General features: G+C 41.7%; 1 protein-coding gene and 1 pseudogene across 2 annotated transcripts in view; one reads left to right on the forward strand and one right to left on the reverse strand.

Moving 5' to 3' along the window:
- Window positions 1–19,764, forward strand: part of LOC138847773 (vomeronasal type-2 receptor 116-like) — a 36,602-nt gene that overhangs the window by 10,259 nt on the left and 6,579 nt on the right. The window contains exons 2-3 of one of the 2 annotated variants that reach the window (XM_070067568.1): window positions 6,726–6,907; window positions 16,437–16,728. In XM_070067568.1, the coding sequence (XP_069923669.1) occupies window positions 6,726–6,907; window positions 16,437–16,728 (474 nt within the window). Of the gene's footprint in view, window positions 1–6,725; window positions 6,908–16,436; window positions 16,729–19,764 lie in introns of those variants that run through there. The other variant, XR_011385733.1, reaches the window with a different exon arrangement.
- On the reverse strand, window positions 4,298–4,424 carry LOC127485851 (U2 spliceosomal RNA; annotated as a pseudogene).

Here is a 19,764-nt window from a genome sequence, read left to right on the forward strand (position 1 = left end):
TTCCATTCACACCTTTCCTGCAGGGTTTCTGATGAGAAATCTGCTGTGAGTCTAATTGGAGGCTCTCTAAGAGTAATCTAGCGTTTCTCTCTTGCAAATTTTAGAATCTTTTCTTTATGTTTCACTGCGGTGAGATTGATTACAGTGTGTCGTGGTGAGGATCTTTTCTGGTCATATATATTTGGAGTTCTGTGTTCTTCCTCTTCTTGGATGTCTCTTTCTCCAAACCTGGGAAGTTTTCTGCTAGTGCATCACTAAAAATGCCTTCTAATCCTTTCTCTCTCTCCATGTCTTCAGGAACTCCTAGAACCCAAATGTTGGTTTTTTTTAAATGGTATCCTATAGATTCTCAACAATATTTTTTAGATTTCAAATTTCCTCTTCTTTTCTTTGGTTTGACTGTATACTTTCCTGTGCTCTGTCTTCTAAGTCCACTATTCTCTTTTCTGCCTCATTGATTATGTTTTTAAGGCTCTCCAATATGTTTTTTATTTGTTCTATTGAATTCTTCATTTCATTTTATTTCTCTTCAATATCTCAATTTCATGTTGCACTGAATTCCTGATTTTATTTTGATTCCTCCTTAAGATTTCATTTTCATTCTTTCATGTCCTGTTTATTTCAGTAGTTTGTGTGTTTGCATTTTGTTACTTCTAAGTATTCTTATCATCAGTTTTTTGAGTTCCGTTTCTTGTATTTCTTCTATCTCACCATCTTTCATAATCTTTTTTTATAATTTTTTTTATATATTTTTGACAGGCAGGGTGGACAGAGAGAGAGACAGAGAGAGAAAGGTCTTCCTTTGCCATTGGTTCACCCTCCAATGGCCGCCGCTAGAGCCGGCGCACCGCGCTGATCCGATGGCAGGAGCCAGGAGCCAGGTGCTTTTCCTGGTCTCCCATGGGGTGCAGGGCCCAAGCACTTGGGCCATCCTCCACTGCACTCCCTGGCCATAGCAGAGAGCTGGCCTGGAAGAGGGGCAACCGGGACAGAATCCGGCGCACCGACCGGGACTAGAACCCGGTGTGCCGGCGCCGCAAGGTGGAGGATTAGCCTATTGAGCCACGGCGCCGGCCCCATAATCTTGTATTAAAGTGTCATGTTCTTTTGGGAGCATCATGTTGTCTTCCTTATTCTTGTTTCTTGCATTGTTGAATTTATTGTTTGGCATTTGTGGAGATACTTGGTTCACTCCCCAGATGGCCGCAATGGCAGAAGGTGTGCTAATCTGAAGCAAAGAACCTAGAGCTTTTTCCACATCTTCCATGCAGGTACAGGGGTGCAAGCGCTTGGGCCATCTTGTATTGCTTTCCCATGCCATAGCAGAGAGCTGGATCAGAAGTGGAGCAGCTGGGACTTGAACTGGTGCCCATATGGGATGCTGGCACTGCAGGTAGCAGCTGTACCTGATACGTCACTCTTCCAGCCCTTAAAGAGGCCTTCTAGTCCTTTCTTTTCATGACTTCAAGAACTCCTAGAGCCTGCATGTTGTGTTGCTTGATAGTATCCTGTAGATTCCCAACAATGTTTTTTAGTTTTCTAATTTCCTCTTCTTGTTTTTTTTTGTTCGACTGTATAATTTCCTGCTATTTTTCTTTTGTGTCAAATATTCTTTCTTCTGCTTCACCAATTGTGTTAAGGCTTTCTATTGCATTTTTTTGCTTTGTAAATTCTTCATTTCTGAGATTTCATTTTGCTTTCTCTTAAGATCTCAATTTTGTGGGAGAAATTTTCTCTTATGTTATGTACAGTTTTCACTAGTTTGTACATTTTTTTTTTTCAGATTACTTTTAAGTAATCCTATGATACATTTTTTGAATTTTATTTCTGGCATTATTTCAAACTCATCATCTTCACAATCTAGTATTGAAGTGTTGTATTCTTTTGGGGTGTCATGTTGTGTTCCTTATTCTTGTTTCTTGATACATTTGTTATTTGGGATTTGTGGAGATACTAGTTGGTTTCTTTTTTTTTTTTTCACTGCAGCAGCTTTTATGTTTGGACTATGTCTTTTGCATTAATGGAATGTCTGCTTGCAGCAAATACCTAGAGGTATGATTTGGCTGTGGCCAAGGAGCTCTGTTCAGTGCTCTAGGTTGAAGGGAGTTTTAAGGTGACACCTAGGTTGGCATGGTAAAACTTTGTTATCAGAGGGGAGGTATGTTCTGTGCTGTTGGTGTAGATTCAGCTCCCTTAATCTCCTCAAAGGAGACCAGTGCTGGGTGCTAGCCGCAGTGTGTATAATATTTGTCTCACTTCCACAAGGGCCACACAAAGGATCTGTGCAGTCCTCAGTGTAAGCAGATTTCCCAGCAATGTCCCTCACCAGGGAACCAGGGAGCCCTGAGTGTGTGGATCTCCTCACAGTGACTGCCAAAAGTCCCAGTCACACCCTGAGCCTTCCCACATGGCCTCAGTGTTTTCTCAGTTCTGGCACACAAGCCTCCCACAGTCTCAAGCACCCAGGTGCCTGTCAGTCCTCCCTGCCAGACTCAGGCATCTCCACTCAGCTGGTTTCTGGGTATGGACATGGGCTGGTGCAGCTGTTATGTATGTCCAAAATTGCACCCACTCTCTATTGGCTTCTTACAGGACACTCTTGCAGAGTGATCTGAGAGAAAAACATGCCCCTTCCTCCTTTGTTTCTCCTCTAGTTAGGCAGGTACACTATCTGCCACAGAGCTGCAATCAGGATTCCCTCCAGGATTTTCCTGCAGCTTTATCACCAGTGGCTTGGGCTACTGCAGTCTGGTCTCATCTCTCTATACAAAGCTGGTATGGAGGCTCTTGGCTGCTGGAGTCCTTTTTTGTGTGCATCCACACCCTCCATGTAGGTCTGCTGTGTCCGTCTAATTTGTGTGGCATTTCCCTGCTGTTTTCTAACTGTTCCCTGTGACTGTACTCTCTCCACTTTTTAAAAACTATCTTCTCATAGATTAGAGCAGCAAGCTTCCTCCCTAGTCTGTCATCTTAACCATTTTAAACTGAAGTCAGTTGTATTTAAGTATACTCACATTCATATTTTACATCCATAGTGTAAATAGCATGTTCAAAAATTATGCTATCATCTTCTCTATGTAGATGCAAAACTAGAAGGTACTATCAGTGAAATTTGCATACATTAGTCTTGGAAATGATTTGTAGGATAAGCGTGAAAAGCCATAACAAGAGTAAGACAAAAAACAAAGAAGATTCCTTCTATCTAAAAATTTTCAAAAGAACAGACAATACAGTGAAGAAGCAACCAATAGAAAGCTTTTGCATGGGAAAGGAAATGATCAATAGAGTTAAGAGACATCCAACAAAATGTGAAAAATTATTTGCAAGCCACCTATGTGACAAAGGATTAATAGCCCAAATATACCAGCAACTTAAAAATTCAACAAAACAAAACCCATCCAGTTGGGAAGGGTTCTAAGGACCTCAATAGACAGTTCTCAAAAAAAGAAATACAAATGGCCAAAAAAATATATGAGAAAATGCTCAATCTCAGTAGCCATCGGAAAATGCAAGTCAAAACCCTAATGAGATATGACCTCACCCCTGTCAGAATGGCTAAATTCCAAAACAGAGAGTTACAGATGGTAGAGGGATATGGACAAAAGGGACACTTATATAGTGATTAGGGGGATGTAAATTAGTTCAACCAATGTGGGAAACAGTGTGAAAATTTCTTACAAAGCTAGAAATAGACTTGGCATATGATCCAGCAATTCCACTACTGGGAATATACCCAAATGACTTGAACACTGTGCATCAAAGAGATACCTGCATCACCACATTCATAGCAGCACTGTTCACAGTAGAAAAAAGTGAAATCAACCAAGGTGTTGGTCATCAGATGAATGGATAAAGAAAATATACATTTGTATATTTTATATACATCTTATATACATATGCATTTATATATTTTGTATTTGTACATTTTGTACAACAAGGAATGAAATTCTATCATATGCAGCAAAATGCACACAACTGGAGGACATCATGTTGAGTGAACTAAGCCGGACCCAGAAAGACAAATACCATATGTTCTCTTTTATGTGGGAGCTAAAATTAAAAAAAAAGAAAAAAAGTAAGAAATGTCTGTGTGTATCATTATTGCTGCATCTATATATATATATACATATATATATATGTAAAATTTTGTTTTATACCTGGGTGAGACCAATGGTTAAAAATGTGATACTACTATAGTTTTAATGATCTTTAATTACTTAAAATTTTACTGTATGTTGGAGAAATGGTCATTTTCCCATTCAATAACTGTTTATGGCCATTGTCTATTCCCACTAAACCAGGGTCTTTTTTATTTATTAAACTTCTTATTTTGCAAAGTAATAAGCTTTTTTTACTGTAGTGTAAATTTAAACTGATAAGAACAGATACTACACTTGATCTTAGCCAAAAGGCCGAGAAGTGATGTGTAATATAAATTTAAAATATGTTACCTGAAAAACTAAAAACAAGCAAAAGAGAAGGAAAGAAGGTAGGAGGGAAGGCGAAGAGAGGGTTAAAAAGTAGAGTGCGGGGCCAGCACTGTGGCATAGAGGGTAAAGCCACCACCTGGCATGCTGGCATCCCTTGTGGGTGCTGACTCAAGTCTTGGCTTCTTCACTTCCAATCTGGCTCTCTGCTATGGCCTGGGAAATCAGTAGAAGATGGTCAAAATCCTTGGCCTGCTGTATGTGCATGGGAGACTCGGAAGAAGCTCCTGGCTGTTGGCTGTGCATTGGTGCAGCTCTGGCCATTGTGGCCTTCTGGGGACTGAACCAGCAGATGGAAGACCTCTCTCTGCCTCTGCTTCTCTGTAACTCTGCCTTTCAAATAAATAAATCTTAAAAGGAAAAAAAAATAAATGGTACTCCAAAACTCAATAGCAAGGAAGCAACTAAATGAACTAAAAGTTTGCGAAGACTTGAATAGATATTTCTCAATACAAGACCTATAAATGATCAATAGGTATGTGGATAAATGCTCTTCACCACTAATCATCAAAGAGATGCAAACTAAAGCTATAAGGAGGTTTCACCTCAAACCTGTTAGAAGGGATATTATAAAAAACACAAAAGCATGGCTGGCATTGTAGCACAGCAGTTAAACTACTGCCTTTGATGCCAGCATCTCATATAGGCATCAGTTTCAGACATGGCTGCTCCACTTTTAATCCAACTCCCTGCTAATGACCTGAGAAAGCAGCAGATGTTCCAAGTGCTTGGGCCCCTGCCACCTACATTGGAGATCAGACTGGAAGAAGTTCCTGGCTTCTGGCTTTGGATTGATTCAGCCCTAGCTATTGTGCTCATCATATGGAATTATACTGTGGCCAGTGTATGGAAGATCTCTCTCTCTCTTTCTCTCTCTCCGACTCCCTCTCTGTAACCCTGCCTTTCATATAAATAAAATAAATATTTGAAAAATGCAGAAGAAATAATTGTTAACAAGGATGAGGAGAAAAGGGAATGCTTTCAAATTGCAGGTAGGAAGGTAATCTAGTGTCAATGTAATGAAAATTGTATGATTAAAAATTAAATATAGAACCTTCATACTATCCAGCAGTTCCAACTAAAGGATGTGAAATTTGTATGTGAAAGGGACATTTGCATTCCCATTTTCAGTGTGTACAGATATCAAATCATTCTCTTGTAGACACACATCTACATAATTTAAAGTAATGAAATTCAAAATGAAAATACACGTTGGACATTCTATTGTTTTCTCTGAAAAGTGGGAGGAAATAGATATGACCACAGGAATTAAGTGGCTGAGAACTAACGCGGTTCCTTTCAGTTGTCACATTGAAACCACTGATGCTGAGAGCTTAAGCTTCTTAATGGGGAGAGCATCAGGCTTATGGGTGGGGAGCTCAGCTGTGTGGATGGGTAGGTGTGGGGGATGAACTTCCACCTCTCTCTGGAATGTGGATTATTCACATATTAATCAGGAAGCCCATTTTTTTTTGGCAGCAGGATATTATGGCCCTGGGAGTGACATCAGACACGGTAATGATGAGGATTCCTGTGGTGCATGAAAGGTCATTGTGACTGATGTCAACCCTTCATCTTTTGTCAACAGTATCATGTGGGAAGATGCAGCTGGGTGTTTTTGTCATTCCAACACAAACTTTTTCTAACCCTGCCAAATCTATGAAAGCTGTCTCTTCACACAACTCTTGGCCACTGTGCACACTGTTTAACAGGGATGCCGTTCCAGGATGCAATGATTGCCAAAGCCTTGTTGGACTATGATGCAACCCTAGAGGCAAGGAAGGTAGACAAATGCAAAACATGTTTTTCAAAAGGGTTTTCCCCCATAATCGAGGGCAACAGGTGCAGTGCCTCAGGCAGGTGGATCCCCTGAGTTTCTGGATGAGACAAATGGGAAGCATTGAAAATACAGGGAACCCAGAGCAGCTCTGATCACAGGACACTCACAGCCAGGTCTCAGCACTGTGACTTGCTTTGAACTCTGCATTCTTCTTCTAGCTGTGCTCTGGTCTAGCTCACCAGACTGGCACACAGGTTCCTACAGGCAGAGGACACTCGTCAATACCTGGAGTCAGCTGTGCTCTACACAGAGCTCCACTGTTACTGCTGATTGATGAGCCCTCAGACCTGATCCAGCCCTGTGTCTCCTCCTCTCAGCTGAGACTCAGGGCTCTCACTATAGTTTGGGGAGACAGTGACATGTCATTGCCTCTGATTTTTCTCTACCTACTCCTGCAGGCTTTATCTAATTCACAGGTCAAGAATGATGAGAACTGCCTTGATTACCTGAAGCCAAGTGTCTTCAGAGATGGAGACCTAGTGCTGGGAGTGTTTTTTCCCCTGTACTACATGGAACCAGAAAGAGAGATGATCCAATTATCCTTTTTACTCAAGCCTGAGTACAAAGTGGTGGCATCTTGGTAAGTTCAAGGTGTGTGTATCTGTGCTTTTAAAGTTTTATTTAAGGTAGACATATTCATGCATTTCATATATGCAGGATCAGGAATAGTAATCCTTCCCTCCCCCCTGTGCTCTCACTCTTCTTCCTCTTCCCTTTCCCATTCCTACTACTAATTCTACAAACCTATTTTCAATTTTCTTTATACTCATAAGATTAATCCTACAGTACATAAAGAATTCAACGAATAATATGAGGGGAAAAACCCACTGTTCCTCAACAGTAATCCAAGGGCTGTAAATAATCATTGAATCTCAAAATGTCATTTTCACTCCTATCCATTATATGTTAGATATTCTATATCTGTTAAGCGTTGTTATGCCTGCATTTGAGTACATGCTCATGTCTGTATGTGTTCAGTACCTCTTGAGGCTTCTGACAATTCTGCACAGAATGGCAGAAACACAGTTCCATGAAAGCTAAGGTCCTCTCCTTTCTTTCACGTTTCACTACCTTTCAATTCCATTTGCTTTCTGACTCCTTCAGATACATAGGCAAGGCACTAAGATTTTTGTGCCTATTCCATTGGCCAGCTATCTATGATTAAGCCCTGGGGTTCTTGGAGTCAGATGTTTAGGAGCTCAAGTCCTCTGTTGCTAGCACCTTTGGAGGGAGCACACTGGAGTTCTAAGACCATGTCCTGAGGTCAATGTCGGGAGGGCCTCCGTCTAGGTAGCCACTGATGACAAGGGTGATACTCATTTTGTCTGTGACTTGAAGCCATGAGGCAGACCCTGTGCCCTCACAGATTAATAATTAAATCCTACTACACTAGAGGCATTTGGACCCTCATCCTGAAAATCAGAAGCAAGGGAAATAATCTTCCATATGTGTTTAATGGCTTCTCCTTGGAATCTGACATTTTCTTCTCCAGGAACAATGCAGAAACTGCATGTATTCTGAGCTTTGCATCAGTGGTGTGTCTTTCTGTTAACGGAACACTGTGTTTGTGCCTAAGAAGGGGCTTAGTAGAAGGCCTGTGTCCGCACACTTTGCTGGTGCCAACAGTGGAGTTGGCCTCTCAGTTGACCCTGAGATCCACATGCTTATGTGTTAGGAGAGAGTTTTGCAGTGTGCAGTTTGTTTAAATGATGTGAGTCTGTCCTTGTCAGTTCTTTCTGGTGTGTAACACTTGTTACCTCTGCAGGTTGTGCTGTGCTAGTGAGAAAGAGGGGGTGCTGATCTTTGGGTCAGAATAACACCTTGTATTTTCTCCTAACAGTACCATTACATTCTTGTTCTTTTTCAGTGTTTCTCTTTGAGTTTCCTTACCTCTTTGTATTTTCTTCATTGCTAGTCCCAAAGTGAAATGGCACTTGTGTTGGAAAACGTTTCATGCTTGTGGATTCTCTGCTTAGGTGGCAGCTGATTTCTGTTTGCATTCTGCCAGTGGTGGGGCTCTGTGTAGGGAAAGTGAGGACCTGCCTTGTTCATGAGTCCCAGAGGAGAGTTCTGTTTATGTCACAAGTTTAGAGGCCAAACTCTGCACTCTGCCTTATGTCCTCCAGCCCAAAACATGTCTGGCCACCCTCCCTGTGTGCTGAAGAGTGCCAACCATCATGTGCTTGTTGTGTCCTAGAATGTTCTAGGCCTCAACCAAGGTAAGCCCTGTTACAGGCAGACTCAGTTTCTCCTCTATTATGCTTGCAAACCTAACAATATATCATGAATGTATTTCCCTATAACTGATGGATATTGTTACTGTTTCCATGCCAGCCAAGTTTCATTTTATGTTAATAATGCACACCTGTTTGCTCAGTATTGTATATTTAGGAAATCACTAATTGTGTGTGATTATGAGTAATATATAATGATCATTTTTAGTTAATAAAGCTTGCATTTTTTTCTTACTGAGATAATTAGGCTAATTAATAGGTCATGAGGTATGCTGTTTCATAAATCTTTCAGTGCTTATTGCCAAATACTTGCTGATCAACTGGGAGACTTTCAAATTCTCCATACCTATTTTCAGTGCACCCCCATCCCTCTGACCTTCCCTCCTTCACTGGATAACTCTAATCCATCCTTGGTCTCTGTGGAGCTGCCTATTATGGACATTCTCTGTAAACTGATTCATGTGTTTGTGATCTTTTTGACTGAGCTTTTTGGGTGCACATTATTTTCACACGTTATCCATGGCAGAGCTTATAACAATGCCTAGTATACATTTATCCTAATATCTTAATAACTAAGTCTACTTTTGGCATTAAGATCTTTCTGGTTGCTCGTAGCAGGCAAGGAATATTATTTGTTCCTCAATGTTCTGGATATTAGTTGTACCACTGGCAATATCTATAATTTAAACAATCAGAAAAAAGTCCTGAGTTTGAGCCATCATATTCTTTTGCCTTTAGAAATTGGATTGTAGATTCAATCTTACTTTATCATTGGTTCCTTAAAGCTGTCCTTTGTTTCTAAAATGTTTGATAGACATGCACTGTTATTCACTTTAGTTGTACCAAATAAATATCTAAAACATGTATATAGCATAAACTGACACTATAATATATTGCATTCACCAATGTATTCTGTGAAATGATTGCATCAAGATTTGTAAGTGGAATCAGAAGAAAATAATTCCTTTAAGAATAGTAATGCCTCTTCCTCTTTCCTCTTCCACTCTTTATTCAGTCACCAGAATTTTATGGGGATTGCAATGAATCTGTAGATAGCATTTTTTTTTACATGCAGAGTGAACATTGAGAGAGAGAGACACAGAGAGAAAGGTCTTCCATTGCCGTTGGTTCACCCTCCAATGGCCGCCACAATCGGCGCGCTGTGGCTGGTGCACCATGCTGATCTGAAGGCAGGAGCCAGGTGCTTCTCCTGGTCTCCCATGGGTTGCAGGGCCCAAGCACTTGGGACATCCTCCACTGCACTCCCGGGCCAGAGCAGAGAGCTGGCCTGGAAGAGGGGCAACCGGGACAGAATCTGTCACCCCGACTGGGACTAGAACCCGGTGTGCCGGTGCTGCAAGGTGGAGGATTAGCTTATTGAGCTACAGCACTGGCAATGTAGATAGCATTTTAACACTATCATTTATTCCAATCCATGAACAAGGGATATCCTTCCATTTTTTGTGTCCTTCATGATGCCTCTCATAAGTGTTTAATAAATTTCACTATTAGTTTCATGCTAGATAAATTTACCTTTTTGGTTTCATTTATTCCTAAATATTCAATTTTTTTGAAGGTAATGTGAATGAGATTTCTTTTTACAAAATTATTATATATTTTTTATTTATTTTCATTTTCTTTGAAATGCAGAGAAACAGAGACAGGAGAGAAGTGATATCTTCCATTTTCTGGTTTACTTCTCAAATGCCAGCAACAGCCAGGGCTGGGCCAGGCCATAGAAGCAGCTCAGAATTCAATCCAGGATGGCAGAGACCCAAGAACTTGAGCTATCACTGCTGCGTCCTAGCGTGTACATTAGCAGGTAGCTGGAATCAGAAGGAGAACCATGGCTCAAACATTGGCACTCTAAAGTGGGTTGTAGGAATCCCAAGCAGTGTCTTTTTTTCCTAAGTGAGAGCCATTATTTTATTTTAACTTCATGTATTTCAAAAGTACATCTTTAGGAATACAGTGATTCTGCCCACCATTGATCATTTTTTCTTTCTATTTGTATCTAATATCTTTTTCAACCCTTTACTCTCAGTGAATGTGTATCTTTACCTGTGAAGTGAGTTTCTTATAGATAATGTAGGGTTGGTTATAGTTTCTTTTTTTAAGATTTTATTTGCTTATCTGAGAGGTAGAGTTACAGACAGTGAGAGGAGGAGACAGAAAGAAAGATCTTCCTTCCTTTGGTTCACTCCTCAAATGGCTGCAATGGCTGGAGCTGTGCTGATCTGAAGCCAGTAGCCAGGAGCTTCTTCCAGGTCTCCCTCATGGGTGCAGGGGCCCAAGAACTTGGGCCATCTTCTATTGCTTTCCCAGGTCAAAGCAGGGAGCTATGTTGTATATGTAAATTCTGAGAACTGATTGTCACCTAATGTATGGTTTATCCTGGACAGTGTTTGATGTTCTAATGAGGAGAATGTATATTCTTGTGGTATTTAATTAAAATGTTCTATCAATGCCTGAGTTATTCATTTGCTCCATGCTTTGGCTCTCTTATATACCTTTGTGGAGTTTCTGGCTAGATGATGTGCCTATTGATGACAGTGAGATATTGAAGTGTATCACTGTTATTGTATTGCAATCTATCTCATTTACTTATAATAATATTTGCCTTATATATTTGTTTTTTATTATATATGCCTATATGTTGTTATTTCTTCTTGCTCCATGAATCCTCTTATTAATATATAATCTTCTTTGTCTCTTTTTTTAATTTCTGGATTGAAATCTGTTTTTACTTGATATGAGTACATCTACTCTTGATCATTTTTTCTTTCTATTTGTATCTAATATCTTTTTCAACTTTTTATTCTCCCTCATGGGTGCAGGGGGTCAAGCACTTGGGCCATCTTCTACTGCTTTCCCAGGTCATAGCAGGGAGCTCGATCAGAAAAGGACCAGCCGGGACTAGAACTGGCGCCCGTATGGGATGCCAGTGCTGCAGTGGTGGATTAACTTACTGCACCACAGCACCGGCTCTGGGTATGTTTTCTCTCTTCTCTTCTCTTCTCTTCTCTTCTCTTCTCTTCTCTTCTCTTCTCTTCTCTTCTCTTCTCTTCTCTTCTCCTCTCCTCTCCTCTCCTCTCCTCTCCTCTCCTCTCCTCTCCTCTTCCCTTCCCTTCCCTTCCCTTCCCTTCCCTTCTCCTCTCCTCTCCTCTCCTCTCCTCTCCTCTCCTCTCCTCTCCTCTCCTCTCCTCTCCTCTCCTCTCCTCTCCCCTTCCCTCCCTTCCCTTCCCTTCCCTTACCTTCCCTTCTCTTCTTGAAAATTATTTATTTATTTATTTGAGAGGTAGAGTTACAGACAGTGAGAGGAAGAGATAGAGAAAGGTCTTCCATCTATTGGCCCACTCCCTAGATGGCCGCAATGGCCAGAGGTGAGGCCATCTGAAGCCAGGAGCCAGGAGCTTCTTCTGGGTCAACCACATGGGTGCAGGGGCCCAACAACTTGGGCCATCTTCTACTGCTATCCCAGGCCATAGAAGAGAGCTATATCAGAAGAGGAGCAGCTAGGACTAGAACCAGTGCCCATATGAGATTCCAGTGCTTCAGGACAGGTATTTAACCCACTGCAATGTAGTGCTGGCCCCCTATTATTAACTTTTGACAATTTGATTGCAACATTCCTTGTGGAAAGTCTTTATAGTTTGAGTCTGTTCAGGGTTAAACGTCCTTTATCTGGATGATCATATCTCTTTCAAGACCTAGGAGGCTGGCCGGCGGCGTGGCTCAATAGGCTAATCCTCTGCCTTGTGGTGCCAGCACACTGGGTTCTAGTCCTGGTCAGAGCACCGGATTCTGTCCCAGTTGCCCCTCTTCCAGGCCAGCTCTCTGCTGTGGCCCAGGAGTGCAGTGGAGGATGTCCCAAGTGCTTGGGCCCTGCACCCCATGGGAGACCAGGATAAGCACTTGGCTCCTGTCTTCGGATCAGCGCAGTGCGCTGGCTGCAGCATGCCAGCCATGGCGCCCATTGGAGGGTGAACCAATGGCAAAAGGAAGACCTTTCTCTCTGTCTCTCTCACTGTCCACTCTGCCTGTCCCCCCAAAAAAGACCTAGGAGGCTTCCAATTATTGCATTCAGGAAGTTCTCCATGGCTTTTTCCTTTAATTATTCCTGTAACAACAAATGTTTGTTACTTATTGATATCCTACATATCACACTGGCCTTTTTATGGTTTTTATGATTGTATTGTTTCAAAAACCTACTCTCAAGATCAGCAGTTTGTTTAGATGGGATGTGGAATGTCAGCTGTGTGGTTGTTACTCTGGCTTTGGTTCTTGGTGAGCCCAGGATTGTAATCTCTAAGTGATCTCTTCAGCTATGACCAATGTCAGCAGTGTCTACAAATCCTACAGTTATCCAGTCTGCAGCAGTTCATGGGGGTAGTGGTAAGATTTTGTAGTGGGTTTGAGCTTCCAAATGTGTCTGTCTTCAGGCCCCAGAGTAAGCTGTGAATTGTAGTAGAGTTTGTGATGTCAGTCCTACCTTTTTAGATTGGGAGGGACACATATGTCTTTCCCTTGTCCCAGACTTGCTGGAACTTGGCACCAGTAGCTTTGTCCCTGTAACTGGGTGATGTGAGTAGACCTTTCCCATGTTTCCTGGCAGTGTGTGGGTAATAGTGGGGCTTATAGCACCAAAAGCTCTACTTCTAGCACTGGGAAATTTGAAAGGGACCATGCAGTTAAATGCAGGCAGGATTTCACATGGTCCTGCAGGCTGTTTACAGGTGATCTAAGAACTATAGTACTAACAATCTCAGTACTGTAGTTTCTGAGCAGGAAGGATATCTTTCATAGGTCCCAGAGTAAAAGTGTAGGTTGTGGTGAGGCTTACACATTGTCAGCCAAGGACTTCCATCAGTGCAATGGAAATAGAGCATTTCCCAGGTCCCACAGGAAAAGCAAGGTACTCCCAGGGCTTATCAATAGTTGCAGTTCTGGTGCTACTGGGTGCAGCTGAGACCTAGAACCTGGGGAACAAAGCACCAAGTGGTAAGAGATGCAGAAGGGGACTTCCTAAGTTCTGGTTTTCTGGGATTGTGTATTGGCTACTTCCAGTTGGCTCCAACACAGAAAAGCTTAAGAGAATTTCCTGAGATTGTGTTGAGGGAGCATAGCTCCAGGCCTGGTGCCCTGGAAATGTGGTCCTTCCTTTGTTCTGGTTTTTTATTTTCTGTCATGGAGCAAATGTTGGCCATCTCTAGCCATCTTGAATATTACTTCTTATATTCTGAATCTCTGCAAGTTTATGGCAGGGTGATTGATTAGAGAAGTATTCACTTTATTATCTGGTACTGGAAAGATTGGCCCTGGTAAAACAACCTTGTTATGGGCTTTGGTGCCATGTGGGGAATAAGGCTGCATATGTCACTTTTTTAAAAAAAGACTTATTCATTTATTTGAAAGTCAGAGTTACACAGAGAGAGGAGAGGCAGAGAGAAAGAAAGAGAGAAAGAGAGAAAGAGAGAGAGAGAGAGAGAGAGAGGTCTTCCATCCGATGTTTCACTCCCCAATTGGCTGCAATGGCTGGAGCTGCAGTGATCCAAAGCCAGGAGCCAGGAGCTTCCTCTAGGTCTCCCACATGGGGCCGGGGCCCCAAGGACCTGGGTCATCCTCAACTGCTTTCCCAGGCCATAGCAGAGAGCGGAATTGGAAGTGGAGCAACTGGATCTCAGCATAGGGGATGCCAATGCTTCAGGCCAGGGTGTTAATCCCCTGTGCCACAGTACCAGCCCTGCCACATTTTTTTTTTAAAAGAGGACTTTTTTTCTTTGAAGACTTATTTATTTGTTTGAAAGGCAGAGTTATAGAGAGGCAGAGGCAGAGGCAGAGAAATAGAGAGCAAACAAGCGAATGTGAGAGGTCTTCCATCTGATGGTTCACTTCCCAGATGACTGCAATGGCCAGAGCTGCACCGATCCAAAGCCAGGAGCCAGGAGCTTCTTCTGGGTCTCCTACATGTGTGCAGGGCCCCAAGACCCTGGGCCATCTTCTACTGCTTTCCCAAGCCATAGCAGAGAGCTGTATCGAAAGTGGAGCAGCTGGGACTCGAACTGGAACTCATATGGGATGCTGGCATTGTAGGTGGTGGCTTTACTTGCTATGTCACAGTGCCAGCCCCAACACATGTCACTTTGATGCTTATGATCTCTGAAGGTTTTCTACCAGCTTATAGCAGTGTTTACAAGTTTACATTAGGAAACAAAGAATTCAGCTGGTCATACTTCACTTGATAGCAGGTACTACAAATAGCTCTAGAGTGAATATAACTTCACTTCAAAAAGGAAAATCATAGCAATAAGGTAAAATGGTGAAAAGTAAAAAAAAATCATTAACACTCTTAATTTATCATTTAAAATAATGTAAGCATTGGACAGATCTTCAAAGCCTAATTTTTGTGTTGGATCTACTTTATGTATAACAAATAATCCTGTATATGAGCTCAAATGTTTTTGATTAAATGTTTCCATAAAGGGAACATTTATTTAGGCAATAGAAGAAAAGTTCCAGTTTCATATGTAAGAATAATGCACACAATACTGTGTGACACACATGTAAACTCATTTTTCCTAAATGGAAAACTATGCCTTTTGGGAACTGTATAAAATGCTTTATAAATATTTAAAATAAAGTGACATTATATATTAGTATTAATCCCAACATTGAAATGTAAGGATAAATACAAACCTCTAGTCTCATATAACCTATGAAGAAGTGATATTTTTCATAAGATTCAAATTATGGATGAAATGTAGAAATTAGAAAAAAGTTCAGAGCAATTCGCAGGAAGTTATTTTTTTGGCAAAAAATGCATAGAATGTTCAATGTGAAATATTAAGGAAGTTCAATGAAGAGGAAAAAGGACAACAAAATGATATAATTTGGGTTTATGTCACTTAGAAGTCCTAAATCTATTATTTATACTTGTTAAACTGTAGCTATAAATAATCACTATGTTCAGTGATTATAAAGTGAATTGAAACTATGTTATTAAAAATTAAAAGTAAAAAAGAAAGGAATAAAGGAAGAGGGAAGGAGGGAAGTGCCATGTTCTTAGAATTGTTTCTTTGAAATGCACAATATCAGTCCTCTTTATATTAATAATAAAACAGGAAAAAAGCCCCTAATCAAATGCTTATTTTCAAAGGAAATATAATTTTTAAAGATTTATTTATCTATTTGAAAACCAGAGTTACACAGAGAGAAAAGGAGAGGCAGAGAGACAGAGAGGGAGAGGCAGAGAGAGAGAGAGAGAGAGAGAGAGATCTTCCATCCGGTGGTTCACTCCTCAGCTGGTCGCAACAGCTGGAGCTGTGCTGATTTGAACTCAGGAGCCAGGAGATTCCTCTGAGTCTCCCACGCAGGTGCTGGGGCCCAAAGACTTGGGCTATCCTCCACGACCTTCCCAAACCATAGCAGAGAGCTGAACTGGAAGAGGAGCTGCCGGGACACAAAATGGACCCATATGAGATGCCAGCACTGTAGGCAGTGGCACCACCCAGTACACAACAGTGCTGGCCCCCAAAGTAAATATAATTTAACAAAGCTTCTTTCACAGGAGCTGATACATCAGAGTAGAAAATTGCAGAAATGGCACATGCAAAATGAATTCAGGTGAATGTGGTTAGAGAGGATAATATTTAAACAACTGGCAAATCAGTTGTCATTTAAACTCTTTCAGAACTAACAGAAAAGAAAAAGTGCATCTTGACTTCTGTCTCTGAGTAAAACTCAGATTCCATATTGGGATACATCCAGGCTTGTCTATAAAGCTCACACAGATGAGTGTGTGCGTAGGCAGTTTGCTTCTTTCTCACATCTGCACTGAAGAACTCACTCCTTTCCCTAAATATGACCTCTTCATAGGTGGTTATGGAAGAACTACCAACATGTCCTGGCTTTTCACTTTGCCATCCAGGAGATCAATAAGAATCCCCACTTACTCCCCAACATGTCCTTGGGTTTCCAATTCTACAATGGTTTTCCCAGTGATCAGTTCAATTTATGGAGCACTCTGCACTGGCTCTCAGGACAGGGTATATTTGTCCCTAACTACAACTGCAAAAAACAAGACAAATCAGTCGCCATCATTGCAGGGACCACAGCAACATTTTCTGCTGAAATTGGAACCCTTTTGGAGCTCTACAAAATCCCACAGGTATGTGTGTTCTGAATTTCAGAGAAGAATGCTTGAATGTCCCCTAACTCCATTCTCACCTGTGTCTAAAATGCAATGTGGAAGCCAAGAATACATATCCCACCGTGATTTAAAGCAGGAAAACTCTGGGTCGTGAAATTATTAACAGAGGGAGGGAGAAGGAAGAAAGCGAAGGGGCAGTGAATGCTGAGTCTCCACTCAGATTCCTACCTAGGGCCAATATATCCATCCCCTACTACTGGGCTTATTGACTTCATTGTACTCACAGCTCAGTGCCTCCAAGGAAATATCCACAGCACCAAGCAGTGTCCTGTCCTGGGTGGCATCCACAGGTGAAAGATACAGATGTGGAGATTTAAAGACCTGGACATTTACTTTTTCTTTGGGACATCACAGAGGGCCATGCCTTCCCTAAGACTGCTGAGTGTTGGAGGCTCAGTTCCAGGGAGATAGGTGTTCCCAGACTCCCTCTTCCAAACCTCTCTCACTCACCTGCACCCAATGATTTCTTCATAGGAATCCCAGTGAGTGTTCAACTATTTACAATTCCTGAAAACACAGATTGTTTTTCATAACTGTTGATTCAAGAGGCAGAAAGAATGATAGCAGAGGTCTTCCTTTCATTGTTTACTCACTGATGTGCTGGGCGTCTGGCCATTGCAGGCCCTGGTTCTATAAATTCTGTTCAGGTCTCTCATGAGGGTTAACTATTTCAATTAATCAAAACATCACAGCTGCCTCCCAGGGACTGTATTAGTTTCTCAGAGACTTTTGTGAGATACAGTACACACCATCACCAATATGGGCACATTGCCGCCAGACACATACTAGGATTCTAAGCTGGAAAAATTATTTCATGAAAAATCAGAGTGGGTAATTGTGATTTTCATAACAAGTTTTGTGGTGTTGTGAAAAGAAATGAACTTGTATATCCTAAAAGCCATACAAATTTTGTCATAGTTTACATGCCACCTTGGTTCTGTCCCACACTGGGTGAGGATGAGGGCAAGGATACTATCAGGGCCAGTGCTGTGCCTCACTTGATTAATCCTCTGCCTGCAGTCATGGCATCCCATCTGGGTGCTGGTTCTAGTCCCGGCTGCTCCTCTTCCAGTCCAGCTTTCTTCTGTGGCTCAGGAAGGCAGTGGACAATGGCCCAAGTGTTTGGGCCCCATACCTGCATGGGAGACCAGGAGGAAGCACCTGGTTCCTGGCTTTGGATTGGCATAGCTCTGGCTGTAGCAGCCATTTGGGGAGTGAACCAATGGAAGGAAGACCTTTCTGTTTCTCTCTCTCACTGTCTAACTCTATCTGTCAAATAAATGAAAAAATAAAAAAGGTTACTATCTTGGTGATATTGCATTCAAAATTCATGCCTTCCCAGTTTGCACTGCAGAATGTGAAGAGCTCACAGGGATATTACACATTTTCATGCTATCATATCAGCTTTCTTCCAAAGGCAAAGGGCATAAGAAGCATGGTGTTCTCTGGGTGCAGAACAACAGAGTTCAGCTATCTCTAGAGCAATTTTTCTTTTTACCCAGTAACATTCTCCTCAAAGGGCTCCCTTGGAGAGAATATCTCAGCCTTACCCCAACAAAGATACTTCACAGTCATGACTACTTTGGCTTTCAGATCACCTATGGCCCTTTTGATCCTCTACTAAATGATAAAGACCGGTTTCCCTCACTCTATCAGATGGCCACCAGTGACAGCTCTGTGGTCCATGGAATGATCTCCTTGTTGCTGCATTTTGGCTGGACTTGGGTGGCGCTCTTTGTATCTGATGATATGAAAGGAGAGCAGTTCCTTCGGTACTTCGAGGCAGAGATGGTAAAGAAAGGTCTCTGTGTGGCCTTCACACAAAAGCTCCCTGCCACCAAGAGACTGTATGCCTCCACTGATATCACTTTCATGACTGGGATCAGCCTTTCTTCTGCAAATGTGCACATACTCTATGGTGAAGTAAGGAGCCTCATCAGTGTGGACTTTGCAGGAGGATACTTTTTAACTGTGGGCAAGGTGTGGATCATGGTAGCAAAGTGGAACATCGTTGTGCATGAGACATACCGTGCACTGCACTCTTTCCATGGAGGCTTCTCATTTTCACCACACAAGGGGGAAATCCCAGGCCTCAAACATTTTCTCAAGACGGTGGACCCTTCCCACTACCCAGAAGACTTTTACTTCACTAAACTATGGTTCCACATTTTCACCTGCCTACCTTCTGGGTCGCAATGTGGAGAAATAGGAGACTGCCCACCAAACACTTCCTTAGAGTTTTCCCCAGGAGACATCGACATAATGACCATATCTGACTCTAGCTATTTCATCTACAATGCTGTGTATGCAGTGGCCCATGCCCTCCATAAGATGTTTCTAGAGAAAGTAGAAATGGGATCTCTAGGAGATGCAGCTCAACCTAAGCTTCTTCCCTGGCAGGTAAACCCCCTCCAGAGCAGGGTGGGCATGGAGCCACTAATGGCATTTACACATTTTTTTTACAGAAGTAGAACTCCCTGGTTTTTGTCATATACTTCCAAATAAAATGTAGAAAGTTAATGAGTCCCTCAACTAATAGAGTGAGGAGAAACCCATATGGTATCTATTCTAAACATTATTGAGGTATAAAATTTTATGTATATAGAATTGAACATATATCACACATATGTTTGTCTTAAGTTGGGTCCTCAGGGACCTCCAGACATCTTTAGTTTTAGAAAAGTGTATATCTTTAACATAAACTAGGCTTATATGTCAAATTTTTGAAACATTAAAAAATAATCTTACTGTTAAGTTTACTTTGTTGAACCCTAGAAAGAGCTCAGGTAAGAACACAACTTGTTACCATCAAAAAATCATCCTTCAGCACCGCCATCCATGACAGACCCATGTTGAAGTACAAAGCTTAACTTCCATAAAGCCCCAAGTAAACCACCATCCTGGTCAATGACACATCAGAGTTCATACCTAAGTCACTTAATATAATTTACTGATTATATTACATCAGTTCTCATCCTTGTAATCAGGCAATGG

This window comes from Oryctolagus cuniculus (assembly GCF_964237555.1).
Source record: "Oryctolagus cuniculus chromosome 16 unlocalized genomic scaffold, mOryCun1.1 SUPER_16_unloc_1, whole genome shotgun sequence".
NCBI classification, from domain to species: Eukaryota; Metazoa; Chordata; class Mammalia; order Lagomorpha; family Leporidae; genus Oryctolagus; species Oryctolagus cuniculus.